Source organism: Ambystoma mexicanum, chromosome 3q, assembly GCF_040938575.1.
Source record: "Ambystoma mexicanum isolate Mex_15411 chromosome 3q, UKY_AmexF1_1, whole genome shotgun sequence".
NCBI classification, from domain to species: domain Eukaryota; kingdom Metazoa; phylum Chordata; class Amphibia; order Caudata; family Ambystomatidae; genus Ambystoma; species Ambystoma mexicanum.
Window position 1 is genome coordinate 750,791,734 of NC_090926.1, and position 16,521 is coordinate 750,808,254.

Below are 16,521 nucleotides of genomic sequence, written 5' to 3' on the forward strand. Positions count from 1 at the left end.
GTGACAGACCCTACTGCTTTTTATAGTGGCAAGTAATTTATATGACTGTGAGGCAAGCTACAGGACAAAGCATGCAATACATTAATTAGTCTGTCTGTACAGTGGACTGGTAGGTGATTACTTTGATTGGGCTCAGACCAATCCACTGACCTGACAACTACGTGTCTGTCCTGCACTCTGGCCGGGACAACCCTTAGGTGAACCACCAGTGAAGGCAAGTGGCATAGTGTAATACCTTCACACAACATCTGCGTATCAGACTAAGGGGGTATCAGTCACCATGTCATTCAGTGTTCAACTTGTAATAAATATGTACTGCCTGGGCTGCTGCTACAGAGCAGTAGCAAACGTTGCCCACCTGCTCTGTGTAATTACCTTCTATGAAGTTAGGTAATTGAATTTGGTGGTAAGTTACCATTCAGAATTATACATTTTTAACATTTGAACATCTTTCCATATTGTGCGGTTTGATGGGGTGTGTATTTTAGAATACTTCAATGGTGCCAACAATGTATGTTATGTATTTTCCCATGATGTCATTGTTGTGAGAATTATTAATTTTTGAAGCTTCAAAAATCCTACATCTTTTTGGTCACAGAATGTTGGCAAGTATGTGCTTCGTGTTTGCCATAATTACTTTTCAAAAAAAGAAGAGTTGCACTTTTGCAGGAAACAATGTTTAACTCTTCTCTGTACAAGAGGAGGGGGATAACAGGAGGAGAAACGCCGCAAGCTGATTGCCTCTGGAAGGAATTACAGCAAACAGCCCCACAGCCATACCGAATACATGCATCATAGGCCTTGAGGATAATAACACAAAAAATATAATACAAAACAAATTCCGTCCCTCTCAGTTATTGAGAGTCTATAAAACACACTTCAATATAGCCGCCACCAAAGGGATCCCACTGTGACGAAGCTCAGTTAAAGAAGGCGCCGTGCTCTATCTATCTTTATCCGCCAATACTTTCTAAGCCCGTTTCAAAATGGTCGTTGTTACAGCACCCTGCAGTACTGCTTTGTGACCATTTCAAAATGGCCGCTGTGAAACGTCACCGAATGTTGTCCCGGACTCCCGGCATCCGTAGTTAGCTGATCTGTCCAAGTGTTTCTGTGGCTGTCCCGTCAGGCCTTGCGCAGAGGAGAAGCTGACAGATCGGTAACAGATGGAGGAAAATAAGGAGAACGAGCGGCCAGCTGGTCCCGGGAAGGGAGCACCGGGAGACGGGTTAGGTCTGGAGAGTATCCTTTTGAGAAGCACACCTATGCGTGGATCGCGCACTGAGATGAAGAGAGAATACTAGACCGAATAGAATGACCACATTATAGTAGCAATGGAGATCATATGGAGATGGAGCAAGCGTGGGGTTCCGTCAGTCATTCTGGTGATACTTTTATGTGTACAGACGAGGGAGGCATTTTTATACTTTCTCGGGACCCTCGCCTTCCTGCATATTACTGTTGCACAGTGCCAGTGGTAGTATGACAGTTAACTGAGGGAATCAGAGGGACTTAAGTGAGTTAAACGCATTCAAGTATCCTTCCATTAGGAATCTTGTTTTTCTTTGTATTCCCTGACATGTGATCCTGGATTTGCAGTGCGGGAAATCTAGAACTACAAGCCCAAGAATGTAAAGTAAAAACCAGGATAGCGCTAGCATCTTCCAAATTGTGCATGTTGGCATGTATGCCAGTGGAACAGAGGGGATATGTTATCTTGCATTTGTAAAGCGCCTCCTGCTATGTGTTATGGCGTCGAAGCGCTTTGCATAGTCGGGCAAAGGAGCAGTATGATAGAACATACAGTAGTGGTAGGAAGGAGCAAAGTGGTAAGACAGTTGGGATGGGGGTGGGGGATAGATAAACGGCTCAGAAAGGCATATTAAGGAAAAGGTGGAAGAGCAATGTGTACAACTGGACCAAATTCGTGTGACTCAAATGTGTTAGGATGACCAGATAAAAAAAAAATGGGACATGTCCCAGAAATAGAAATAGGACTAAAGGAAATACAAAGAACACATTAGTCCTATTTCTATGGCGCTGGCCTGTTGTGGGGAGGGAGTGTGCTCACAGGCACACTACTCTCATTGGAGGACAGCACCTGGGAAGGGGAGGAATTGGGGGCGTGAAAAGCATTTTACAACCCCATTCGCGCAGTAAGAGTTGCGCCGGGACCTGATTTATCCCGAAATTGTGTCCCGGCAAAACCCGGACGGGGTTTATAAAATCAAGAAACTCCTGGCATAGAGGGTGATTTCCCCGAACTGTCCCGGGAAAATCCGGGATGTCTGATCACCCTAACTATGTTGTATGGGGTGCAGCGCTTAAAGGGGAGAGAGCTGGAGAGGGGTGTTTTTCGTGTCGGTGGTATGTCTGGACTGTACTCCACATATGGTGTGTCAAGGCATGATGAAAGCCATGTTCAAGGAAACACTGACGCAAGGCCGGCCCTAGGATTTGTACGCCCATGGACGGCAAACTATGCTTGGGAGCCCCCCCCCCCCATTTTTTTTTTACTTTTTTTTTTTATACCCCAGGTCATTATGTTTTGTTGGTGTCTCTTTAGGTTTTTGCACAAGCCTGTGATTTGTGTGTTTGTTTTTTTTGTTTTTTTGTACACAATTGTCAAACGGTCTATAGTTATGGTGTTGGTTCACTGGATTTGGGAGTGCACAGGGAAGTGTTTCATTGATTGTGCCCTTTGTCAGTTCTATATGTGTAATATTGTATTATATCAGTTATATTTTTGGAGTGACATCAGTGATGCAGAAAATAACATTGCATAATGAGTCTTTAATACGCAAAGGTGTCATGGGAAGTTAAACTAAAACAAGTTGCCATGAACAGGAGACACTGTGATATCCAATATATGAATTGTCACTGTTAATATTTACCAATGTGGTAATATCATATCAGGAGTGAGGCTTTTTTTTGTTGAAGTAGCAGACAGTCTGAGCTCAATACCTTGTAGACGCTACTAATTTTGGCAGATACGGCATAGTGTGAGATAAAAGGATTTGCATGGGAGCGCATACTTTGGTTAAGTGTTTTAAGACCATTCTGCAATTCACGCACTTGAACACATCTCCTCACAGATGTAATTGGTAGAAATATTGTTTTCAAAAGATCTTTTTAAAACTTTGCTTTGAAAACACCATGTGACTGTGGAAGGCATTGCAAAAATATGGTGACTGGGTTTTGCTAACTGCTGCTGTTGCAGAAGTTTTATGATTGTTTTTATTGTGTATATATTTGGACATACTGTTCAAACTAGCAATATGGTTTTATTTCAGAAGCTACAGATGAGGATTATTTTAACTGTCAAAAGAAATAAACTCCAAACGGGTTCCAAGGACGTCATGTCAGTGAAGTGATTGATCCTGGGGCAGACCGGGCAGGTTGCCTATACTGCAGGATTGCCTTAATGAGCGGTAGATATAACAGGAAAAGGAGAGAGTACCCACATTATTAAATTAAAGACAGCCCCTTTTTAAAGTGGGATCAAAACCAGCAACAGAGGAGAATACCAAGGGTACCTGTACACCTGAATGGAGTCAATCATTTGATTGCATTTAAAAATAATTTATTTAATCACAACTTTTAATGTGCTTAGTGTAAATAGATAAGTGACATACACATGGAAAACTATTTCTTTTGCTGTACACTGGTTCCTCAACTGAGGAAACAGACATAAATACTTTGTTAACATACATTCACAAATGACATTTTGAAGAAATATTGAAACCAACACCAAGTCGAACTCAGAAAATATAATAGATATTATAAAATATTACACATATAGAGCTGCTAAAGGGCACAGTCAATAAAACACTTCCCTGTGCACTCCCAAAACCAGTGAACCAACTTCATAACTACACACCATGTGCCAATTGTACAAAATAAACACAAACCAAGAGCTTGTGAAAAAAACCTGAAGAGACACCATCAAAACGTAATGACCAAGTGTACAAACAATATCACACTATAACAGTGTAAAAATGACCTCCGTTACTGTACCCTGCTCATGGGTATTCATTTGTTACGATAGATAAGCAATGAATGCTTGATTAGTGTAAGGATTGCATAAAAAACATTCCTGAAGCACTTCATGACTACGAGGAATCTTCATAACATGCCAACTCGAGTTTCGGCTGTTGGAAAAGCCATATATTTTGATAGTGGCCCAGCCTTCATCAGGGCGAACAAACATTTGCAGTCAGGGAATTGAAGGTTCAATCACCTACAGAAAAGAACAGTATTTATATTTAAACACGAGCCCATAACTTCTGACAGACATACCTCAAAGAAAATGACACATAGTGTACTCTTTTTGTCTTGTAACACATACAATGTGTAAATTCCTAGTGGATGTTGTCCACATTACTGTTCAGTTAACAGGGCAGGCCGCCCCAGTGCGCCCTGTGCCACCATCACCAAATAGTCTGCAGAGAGGACAATAGTAAGTCCTTTTAGTCAAACATGTATTGAACGATTTGATGTGACTGCCGATTTAAAAAAAAAAAAAAAAAAAAAAAAAAAATCATTAAACTGTCAATTTATGCGTGTTGCTGAAGTCAAAATCTGTCAAACGTTTCTGGAGCATATAGCTTCAACGAAATTAAGTTGCAGTGTAAAAAAAAGGCTTATTATTTTAAAATGCAGCAAAAAGCCTATGTCGAGCGCATCCATAGCAGAGCCGGCGGTCAATGTTCCCGCATGGCCCGCTTGCCTCAAGAAACTCTGCTCTGGAAACTCTGCCGGGGCACCGGGATGCCAGTGTTCATATACTCCAAGCTCAGCCAGCGCAACGCGCCAGTGATATTGACGTTAAGCAAAATATGGAACGTCACATGATCAGGGCGGCAGCATCGGTTGCCATCTTAAAAGGGACAATACGCTAGGTAAAATAGTTATCAAGAATAGCATTAGGCAGACACACAAAGGGACGCATGATGGCGAACAACATTAGTATATTGTTCACAAATTGAATTTCAGTGAGCACAGGAGCGTGCCCATATGCCATATTTGGCACTATCTGCACAAGAACACTTAGCTACTGGCACTTGAGGTAATGTGCCGAGCATCAAATCCACTCAAAATGATTGAGCTTTATGACACTTCAGGGTGAGTATGTACAGTGCAAAAACACGTTCAGTTCAAAATAAAGAAGCATACTGAAACAAGGGATTTTGTACCAATTAATATAACACACATATTGTACAGCATTGGAAGCGAAGATGTGTGCACCCGCATTCAAGACTCGCCGTAATAACAAAAACTGAGATCAATGGAAGGTGAGTCATAGGTGCCAAAAAAAGGTAATTGTACTAAAGACTGTACCAGGCCTGCAACCCGCAGACCTAATTTAGTCACCTTATAACAAAGAGGCCCAATGAATTTCATCATGTAGGCCCGAAATATAAGTATTTAAGTAAATTCCTCATGCTTGATATGGTGTTTGCTCGTGGTTGTGGTTTTGACAAGCTGGAGTGGACCACATAATCTTTGACATATTCACCTTGTTTGACATATTCACCTTGTTTCAAGGTGAACAGAAGTGGAGACGAAGTACAGCCTGTGCTGCAAACCAGATTGGTGTGCCTCGGAAAAGTTGTTACATAAACGAGTCTGTCAGTTGGTTCCATACCGTCTTGGGATTCATCAACATCTCTCGATCTTGGTAATAGGCACGTTTTGCTGACTTCTTCACTATCACTAAGGTGATCAATCAACCCATTCGTCTTGATCTTGTAGTCCTTTATTGGTATAATTTGCTCCTCAGAGAAATGACCGTAAGGTACATTATCCCAGAGCGCACAGGGATGCTCACTACTATACAACAATGCTGTCTTCCGGTCATTGGGTTTTCGATAGAGGCAAGTGTATAGCCTCCCTTGATGATGTTTGATTAAGATTCCCAAAAACAGATTCTTAAGCCCACTGTGAGTGTATGTAAACTGTAGATTTACATTGCAGGTGTTCAACCAAGTGATAAACACTGCAAGGCTCTGCCCACAGCCGGTACAAATGAAAAAAAAATCATCATATCTCCTTCATAGCCGGATGGTGGAGATATATGGATTGTGGGCAAAAATATGCCTCTCTAAGAAATCGGTCATTAAAAAATTGTCCAGACTCTATGCAGAGGCCGCCCCCATTGCGGTCCCTTTTCGCTGGATGTAAATGTCTTTATCAAAGGGAAAGTATTTTTGGCACGGGACTATTCTGAGAAGCCTGATAATGAATCTAGTCCTGACCCCCTGTGGAAAAGGCTGGGTGATTAATCTAGCTTCCCAAACTGCAAGGGCGTCTCCAGTGGGATATTGGTATAAATTTATGTTGCATCACAGATCACTAAACTCATTAGCTCCGTTAATGTTTTCACCTTCCAATAATTGAATAGTATCAGCTGTGTCCTTTAATAGGACTGAGATTCCACAACACGTGATTACAGAAACGTGTCGACTAACTTGCCACTGGGCTCAAGATCTGAGCCACAGAGAGAGGCTGTTGGTCGGCCAGGTTGGTTTTGAGGATTTTTGTGTATCTTGGGCAATGCATATATGGTTGGATTCCTCACATCACATGGAGTGAGGAACATGGCATCCTTTTGTGTAACATATCCTTCCTCAATCGATTCTGTGAATTTCTTCCATGATGGAATTTGTAGGATCAGCCCTGACCAATTGATGGTGCTCATGTTTGACAGTAATGTCTGTACCATAGCCTTGTAGTATGCCAGGCCCATTATGACCACTCCACCTCCCTTATCTGCTGGCTTGATAATTATGTGTTGATTATTCTTGGCCAAGACCATGAAACTCTTCTTTGCTCATATTACTCTGTATATGTGAGGCATGCGGCTGCTTGATTTTAGATAGATCACGTGGAGTCTTTCTTTCGAATGCTACGATTTCAGCCGGTATCTCAAGTTCAGTGGGGGTGAAGGCAGATAATGGTTTAAACTTAGTCTGTGAAAAAAGGCCTGAAATTAGAGCTCAATTTGATCCTGGCTCACTTCCTGGGTAGGTACACAAGTGAGAGAGACCCTTGGAAAGTATGCTCAGTTGAAGAGGGTTCAATTGTATGGAAAACAAATTAAAGATGGGAAAACTCACTGGGGTTAATTGCGCTGCTGGGTGTTGAAGGTGTTGTTATCCTTTCTCATAGATTGATTCTGCTGGTCTCGAGCGGGCGAGCGGTGACCCTTCTGTCGGCCTTGCCCTAAAAAATGACAGCTGCTATCGTCTTGGCGGTCCTAATAGGCAACCTGCTATGGTTCCTCGTTTGAGGAACTTGACGCATCTGAGAATGTAACCCATTTGCGTTGAGGACTCTTCTGGGATTTAGATGTAGGACCATGCCCAAAAGTAGGTGGTCTATACCCAACACGTAGATACTGGGACCCAGAGCTCACTGGGAAGGCTCTGTTTACTGAACAGTAATGTGGACAATGTCCTCTAGGAATTCACACATGATATGTGTTACATCACAATGTTTCCAAAAGTACTTTGGTGTAATTTTCTTTGTCAGCCGTTTTGGACTTGTGTTTAAATATAGATACTGTTATGTTCTGTAGGTGCTTGATCGGTCACTTCCCTGACTTCAAATGTTTTTTTGCCCTGATGAAGGCTGGACCAGAGGCAAAAAATATGGCTGTTTCAACAGGCGAAAATCGAGTTGGCATGTTATGAAGATTCCTCGTAGTTCTGAAGTGCTTCAGCAGTGATTTTTATGCAATACTTGCGACTAATCGTGCATTATTTGCTTATGTATCGTAACAAATGCACTGAAATTGGTTTGAATCCCCATGAGTTGGATGCAGTAACGGATGGCGTTTTTACACTGTTATAGGGTGATATTGTTTATAACACTGGTGGTTAAGTTTCATAAGTGTCTCTTTAGGTTTTTTCACAAGTCGTTGGTTTGTGTTTTAAAAAAAAAAATATTACAATTGTCACATGGTGTGTGTGTTAGTTCACTGGTTTTGGGAGTGCACAGGGAAGTGGTTCGCTGACTCTGCCCTTTGCCAGTTCTATATGTGTAATAATTATATTTTCTGAGTTTGCCAAGGTGTTTGTTTAAATGTTTCACCAAAATGTAATTTGTGAATGTATGTTAACACAAGTATTTATTTATGTATGTTTGCTCGGTTGAGCAACTAGTGTTCAACAAAATAAATTATTTTCCATGTGTTTGTCTATACATGTTTATCTATTTGCCCTGAACACCTCAAAAATTTGAGATTAAATGCATCAAGTGATTGACTTTGTTCAAGTGTACAACTATCTTTGTTTTTCTCCTGTGTTGTTTTAAGTGTGTGATGGAGTCTGTTTACCTGGTAGGTCTTGAGGCAATGAAAGTAAGCAATTTCGCATGTCTTCAGACATTCGCAAAACTAACAGGGCTCAAGTCCTAAGAAAATGTGTTTGGGGGGAGGGTGGAAGGGGGCTCAACAATATACACATTGGAGCTCGGTGTATAGTGCCAGTCACATCTGTTGTCCCTGAACAACTGGGGAAGTAGTGTCATTTTGTCGTTATCGAGATTCTGCAGAGTATTTTCAAGAAGCAACCACAAAACAAAAAATAAATCTGGATTGAGTGCCATGCTCCTCTAAATCATGTTCTTCTCTCCTGTTGGATTCAGGTAACGTGTTAGCATGCATCTTGAAAAATGAAATGATAGCCTCACCAATCCCTGAGCCTTGATTGCAGGGGGTGAGCAGACAACTGTTTGGCGGGGCACAGGAATAACAAGGGGAAGGAAGCGGGGCATCCTATAGCAGAATGTTGCAAAAGCAACTCAGCAGGTTAGGTGACTGTTGCCTAAATGTTGTATGTTTGTACCTTCCTTTTTCCTATTCCTTCTGAAAAATGTGGTGTTTTCGACCTGGGGATGGGTAAGACTCCCTTGCTTCCCTCGATGTGTGAACGTCTGCCCCCATAGCGAAAATCAAAAGCTGGCACCCAAGAGTAATTTTCACAATTAAGGGAACATATTTTAAAGTGAAAGATAGAAATTTAGTTCAGTTGACCTTTTCCCTTAGAAGAAAGTGCACAAGACAAAAGGGGAGTGTCCTTTCAAAAAAATTAATGAACGCCAGAAAAATAACTTGAGAGAAGAAATTTTCCAATAAGTACGCTAGCAATAAATAGTGCCCACCTTTTAAAACTGGCAATCTATAGTGACATATTGTCTGAAAAACAAAATCCCAATATGAGACATGCAGAGTTCGAATTTTCCAGGAGCACGGGAGCTATTTAGCTCCTGGTTTTACCGAAATGGAGCCTGGTTTGATTGAAACCACCAACGACCAGGAGCTAATTTTCACTCTGAGACAAGTGGTGCCATATACAACTTGCTATGTGATATTCACTGTAGAGGTTTGGGAATGTGTATAAAGCAGTATTCAAAACACACCTAAGAGACATTTAAAACCTATTGGATAATCGGAAATGGTCAATAAGTGTAGCTCCTGTTTAACGGGTTATGCCCGAAACCAAGGAGTAACATTTTGCTCTTGGTCAACAAATCCTAATTTCGATCCCTGGCACATGTTCTTTGATTAATTGTATGTGGTCCTGTGGGTAAACATCAGCACTGGGAATATGACAACCTGGGTAAAATCCTGGTGGCAATACACCAGTTTGCCGCCCTCAAAAACACCTACGGGTGGTTGTATCTGCCCTCAGAAAAACATGGATGGATGCTGTCCACCCACATGTATCCCCTATTGTGCCCTGAAAAATAGCACGTGGCCACAACCAGGGAAAGATAGCTGCACCAGTCTCCAGGATTGCAACGTGCCTTGCCACATTAATGACTCCCTTGCGCTCTCATTCTTTGCCCCTCCTCGCCCCCCGTTTTGGCCTTTCAACAATATGCTGTTTTATGAAGATGGCTTGAAAAGTACATACACCAATGACCATAGTAAGGTAAATTCTTATAGAAATATGTTTGGCAAAAAGTGTACAATTGTGGCATTACTCCATCCTGAATGGTCGATTACAAATACCAGACTGTAATTCAGCGGGAGGCAAAAAATGGCCTTTGGGTTTTTGGAAATGTACTTTCAATACTTAGACTCATAACAAAAGGTAATATGTGAAAAGGTTACCTGTTTGTGTTTCAATGTTTGACAAATGCAGGCTTCATATATGATGGGATGAAAAGATTACACTCTCAAAAATAAACCCTTTTGGGGGTGTAAACTATGAACATCTGCAATAAGGTAGTTCATTTAAAACTGTTTTCTGTGATATGTTTTAATTTGACTGGAAGAAGACGTGGATTTAGGCAGTTAACTGTTGCTTTGGGGTGTGCTTTAGAAATAAAAAGAGGTACATTTTTATTCATAAACACAGAAACATTAAGGGCGTCTTGTCCAAAACCCTGGCTTCTTATATGAGCCATCACTTTTAAATCAATCACACTTTAAATGCTCTGCTAGAAAGTGGTAAGTGATCATTTAGTGCCTGCGGTGCCCTGGGCCACTGCGCACACTGTCCATGCCTCATGGCGGCTAGGCACAGATGCAAAGCCCTTCCACGTACTTACTTTCCTAGGCCCCAACAAACATTTGAGAGGGGTTGCATGTCAACAATTCGAATTTGGCAAGTTTGAAAAAAGCTCCCTAAAAAGCGGGCAAAAACAACCTCTATGTTTTGGTGTTCCTCATTCATGTCATGTATAGCAAAATGATATTTTATTAATTTTTTTGTTTTTTTTATTTTTATTTTTTAAAACTAAAATCCTAGAAGTGTGCTTCTGTGCAAAATGCTCAAGGACACAGCGCCTGTCTAAGGCTTAGCAGTGGCCATGCTTTGATTCTTCCACAGTGTCATGGTGAGCCAAGGCATGTAGAAGCCATGCCCAAGAAAATGCGGCATGCAAAGCCATTCTAGTTGCTAAGTTGGACAGCCCTTCTACTAAGCCCTGAACGGCCATGTTCTGTAGATGGGGAAAGCTGGAAGGGAATAGAGGCATATTTAACTGAGGGTAAGAAGTTCATCTCGACTTCCCACGCAGCAGGGTGCTGGGCTTCCTGAGTCCTGCTAGGACATTTTATAGGAATGTTTAAAGTGGTGTGTGAGGCAGGAATTGTCTTAGTCTGAGTGCTTATGGGAGTTAATTTAAATAATCCACCCCATGACTAACCTTTTCAATCTTGCTTGCAGTTACTGTGCACTGTGAATGTTGGGATACAACAACGGTGATGTAAGATCTAGTTAACAGATTAGATTTCCAGGTCTAACTTTAGATCAATTTGTTTTGTTGCGTGTTCATGGAGGAAGACACCTGCTACCTTATGATTTCTCACAGCACTTGAACATTAGTAATTTAAAGTAAATTATTATAATGAAACCTCACCATAATATAACATGAACTAACCAGCTAGTACAAAAAGTCACCAACGTCGTATTCCCCCTCATCGCCCCCACAAAAAACTCACAAACATGTAAGTAAAAAAAAATAAATAGCAAAATACAGGTGGATTCTAGTTCACTTGCATTAAGCTATGGGAAAAGGGCATTCATTCCAACCGAGCAAGACATTACATGTTTCTGCAGCTTAATAAAGGACATGTCATAGCATAGCAAACCGTACCGAGTTGAGCACTTAAAAACAGGACACAGCAAGACAATATAGCTTAGTGCAGGCACATAGCAAAACATGTCAGCGCTAACAGAAGAAACAGCACTGCAAAGGTAGCGTTTCCCCAGAAAGATAGTGGAGTGGTCACACTTGAAGTCTGCTGCTGCTTTTGAAGTTGACTACTTGCTCTTTTGTAGTCCAAAGCCCCGGATCTGAAAGGCAAGAGCAATCGACCCCTCCCACCCTTCATTCAGTCTGCCCTGGGGAAACTGACTGTTTCTTTTCTTTAAGTGGTGCCATTCCTCCTTTAAGGTCACCTGTCGAGGAATTGATATACTTGAGGGCCTGACTTACCCCTAGATGATGTACACTGTTTTGTAGTATATTGCCGTTATTAGTATGTGTAACTGAAGCATACAATATTGACAAAAATAGCAAAAACCTCACAATTTTTCTTTTTTTTTCTCAACATTTATGCCTTCTTTCCTCGATTGTCCTCTATTTTGTATACTGCTATCTGGCCCTTAACCAGGATGGCACATCAGAATATGGCACATTTATCATCTCAAGTTTATTGCTTACGAGGTCAGTTGGTGCTTTGTACAATGGTCCCAAATAATCCTAACGAGTATGACTATATTTCTTTGAAAAGTTTTACTTTAAAACTAGCTTCCTCTCATTAATCGCTGGTCAGCGATTCAGAACCCTGTGTAATATGTTGCAGACAGCCGTTGTGCACAAGGCACATTTATTAATGTTGAATATTGAATACATTTTGTTCATGTTAAATGAGTGATAAAAGCTTCCAACTTCAGGAGTGTGAAGGTCACAAAGACCTCTTTGGGTTTTATTTTGAATTGCGGGAGCAACGTCATGAAAGTGATTTGCAATGGCAAATCTGGAATATGTTGTGGACACTTGCATCATGAACATGTTGTAAAATGCTCCTCTGTACTGTTTGTGTCTTGGCATCTCTTGGATCTATTTTCATTTTACCCCAGAGGACAAACTGTAAATTGTATGGCTTTATACCCCATTTTGTCTCTAGAATGATGCTGTAATAAGCACCATTGTAACCCAATATTTCTGCAATTTGCTAGGGGGAGAAACTCCCCTAACTCCCCACCCCCACACATATATGCCCCATCCTCTGAAATTATTAACCAGCCACAATTGACCTTGAATTGTTTAGAATGCTGGTGGCCCCTCAGTAGCTGCCCCCCAATGCAACAAAATCTAGCCATACTGATACACCCTCTAAATACCTTCTTTCCAGGTATAGTGCTTACATTGGAGTGGACACCCTTATTGGGAGCATATTTTACTTTTGTTATGTTCCTTGCAGTGTCTTTGCATGGGAGCACAGGATTTGATGGAATAATCAAAAGGACCTTTCCCTCGCATACCCCTTTCCATGAGCTCAAACCCCAGTATCCACTCATAGAAATTGACTTTAAATGATTGTTCCGAAAGAGGGGGTTATCCAATCTGACTGACAGCTGTGCTATCTCTCCATTTCTAAAGCCTTATTGTCAAAGTGTATGGCTTACTTATTCGTGATTGAGTGAATATCATTACTTTGGTTTTTAATGTATTTACCTATAATGCTGTGTAAGAGAATGTTCAACTCCAATGGTAGTTTGATCCACGATCACTTGGTTGTCTTCATTGGCTAAGATTTGCAGAGGTCTCTTTTATCGGAGGAATGCATTAAGCTGATGTTGGTGTTTTAAGTACGTCCAAATGGTGTTTTTGTTAAGTGTGTAGTACAAAGTTACGTAGCGTGACTGAGTGCTGAACAGAAAGAACTTTTCCTGAAGCTGGTTTGTTTCATTAGGATATGTTTTCCTCACGCAATTCTTGCTAGAATGAATGTCTACCAAAGATTTTACCTGTAGAATCTAATAATGTTAGCAAAACAAAAAAAATGTGCACTTGCAGAGTGATAATTGACTCCCGGCACTAAAGGAATGCTGTGCTGTGTGTATGTGGCTAGTAGCTTGAAACCTGACATTTCTTTACCTCCAAGGTCATTCCACAATTGTCTTGGGCCCGAGCAAGAGCCTTCTTTCAGCACTGGTATGTTAATTCTTCTTTTCCATGAGTAAAGAATCAACCCAGAATGCAAGCTTTAAATACAGGTCACATCAATGTATTTTGTTGCGTTCGATAAGCTGAAATGCGATTTTACAGTTTTTGAGCTTTTGTTTAATTGTTTTTTTTAATTGTTTTTAAGCAAGTAATGGTTTTGTTGTGGAGTTTACTAACTGGTCTTGATTGTGCATGTTTGGATATGTCATCAAACCTATTTCGGTATCCTTTGACTCATTTAGCGACCATTCCTTTTCTGATATGATTCTAGTCAAAATTGATTTTACTGACCCGTAGCCTAGGATACACAGTTAAAAATGTCAGTATTTGTTTCCAAAACCTTGAATGACATCTAATTGCAATTGATGTTTTGCAATTTTTCTACTTTTAATTTAAAATTGTACTTGGGGCTCTCTCCACCGCTGTGATCTTCTCGTCACAGCATTTATATGCGCGTTGAATAAGTGATTAGGGTTCAGCTCCTTCCGCGCCAAATAAATCTCTTGGCCCTATTGTAAAGCACTGTCGGACAATGATAAAAGAAAAGTATGGCAAACATTAGTGTCTCCTGGTCGCTTGTATCTTTGCTTCGTAGGTCTTCCATTCGATGTTCAAATAAGCTGACAACGTTGTCTTGAAGCAAAGTAATGTTATTTAGTTAACTTTCAAGAGTATGACAGATCTTGGGGAGCGCTCAGTGCTCAAGATAAGATTTTTAGTTGGGAGTATTTTACTTCCTATTTTTTTAAAGTTGGGATTAAAATGATTTTTAAAGGAGTAAAATGGTAGTCCATTTCCCAATGGGAGTATTTTATAAGTGAGTAAAAATGTTTTAACTGGAAAACGGAAATATATTTGTAATAATTATTCCTTTGCAGTTAGTTATTGATACACATTAAAAGATACATGTTTACTACTTCTAACCAGGCAGTAATAATAGCAGTTTATTTCTGTGGTGCTATGTGCGCAGCTGGTACAAACATATCCATGGAGCTGTGTGGGTGCAAGCAGGAACACAAGGTCTTACGTGTCTGTTTCCTATTTTTTGTTGAGTATTTTTACTCCCTATTTTTATTTTTGGGAGTATTTGACTATTTTTAGGGAGTAAAAGTGGCCAATACACCCCTTATCTGTAGGGCTAGGAGCACCATAGATTTTTTATTGCTCCTCTATTTATCGGTGTTGATTTAAGGTTGCCTGTCCTACCTTACAGTTTATATTTAGCTGGCCAAGTAGAAGACAGTGATTGGCACTGCTTTTGTCCAACATTTCAGTGCTTATGCATCTAAAAAGTGCTATGTCCCAATGAGCCTTTAGTCTCTTGTGCATCTTAAAGTCTGGCTCGTGTGAGTTGAAGTAGCAAGTATAGCTCCAGGAATTTAAAGTGCAAGGATGGAACTGGTAAGACATTTTTGGGAAATCTTTTCAATGTTTATTTGCTTTATTATTGAAAGGGATCTGCTCTAGGATACCCCATTGCTATCAGAAGGTTAGTTTTGAAGGGATTCATTTTAGGTTAGACGGGCATTGAAATGATAACCTAGCCTGACCGTGAAATCTGAAAAGTGTGAATGGATATTTAGTACAAAATTACAACATCTTCTACTTCTATTAGATTTTGCCATCAGTTGCAGGGAACCTATTACAAAGGTAGTTTAAACATTCACCAGTGAAATATTGTGAATATTTGTTGCTAAATATCTGTTTATTTTCCACCTTTTTGATTTTATATTCACTTGGGGAACGTTTATCTTTGGTTTCTCGGGTATCCTTTGAGAGAAAAGAGTCTGAAATCTGCTAACTGCTAGGGATTATTTTATATTCACTGGTATTATACAGCGATCCAGTGATGCAGAGGTTACCTGATTAGTTCCAAGCACCAGGAATCATAAATCAGCTTCTGTGAACCTTCTGTCCACTCAAAACATTCCAACGGAATCACAGTGGGGTGAAGCCCTTGCTGTTTGTGCCCTCTAGCACAACCTCCCTACCGAGATCTGATCCTATTCTCTTTCAGCAGATTTTAGCATGCACTGCAAACTTGTCTGTTGGACACTGCCTTCAAGAGTCTACGACTACTCATTTTAGGTCTCTGTACTAACTGTTCTTAAAAATATCTGGAATAAAGTTTTATGCCTATAGTATCCTAAGAGGAGAAAATCAGTTGAAAGACCGTGATCGTCCAGATTAACCCATCAATACTGTCCAACAGTTATTCCCTAGCAGGCAACTTTCTGAAAAATACTGTTGCCTACAGTCCCTCACCATCCTTATTAACATTTTTTTAATTCAACTTTGTTTTCATCCTTCGTACAAAACAGTTGTACACTTTTTTATTTTGTTTAGTACAATGCATCATAATGGTTTTTGTTAAACCAAACCTTGTCCAGACAACAAGCTCTTCATTGCACCTACGTCTTAAATCATGCATTTCACTATTTTATATCTTTTGTGCAATTCTGGTCCTAAATGATCAATTCTGTGGTGCATAATACGTTTCTTTAGGGCATTTGCTACACGTTATTCTGCATTGTTTCCTCAGATGATTACTTTAAAAGTTCTTCTACTGCCATCAACATGTTCTGCTACCATATCTAACTACAGAACATTCTTCATTCATTTTAATGCCCTTTAGTTGATATTTGTCGGTGTTGGGTGGTGGAGGTGGCATGCAAGCGTGGGGTCTGATCGGGGGAGAGGAGGCGCACCTAATTCTTACAGGTCCTTTGACAGAATCTTTGAGTTAGTAGAAAATGTAGACACATCAGTCAAAGGTTGTTTCTATATATGCTTTTTAATGTACTCAATAACACGTGACAAGTTATGGCAGTA

The 16,521-nt window shown here is 40.4% G+C and overlaps 1 protein-coding gene across 1 annotated transcript in view; it reads left to right on the forward strand.

Annotated features, from left to right (window-relative positions):
- The first annotated feature begins 1,013 nt into the window (after positions 1-1,013).
- Positions 1,014-16,521, forward strand: part of SRP68 (signal recognition particle 68) — a 405,645-nt gene continuing 390,137 nt past the window's right edge. Inside the window, exon 1 of the mRNA XM_069654716.1 lies at positions 1,014-1,242. Coding sequence (XP_069510817.1) covers positions 1,167-1,242 — 76 coding nt within the window. The 5' untranslated portion in view covers positions 1,014-1,166. The remainder of the gene's footprint in view (positions 1,243-16,521) is intronic.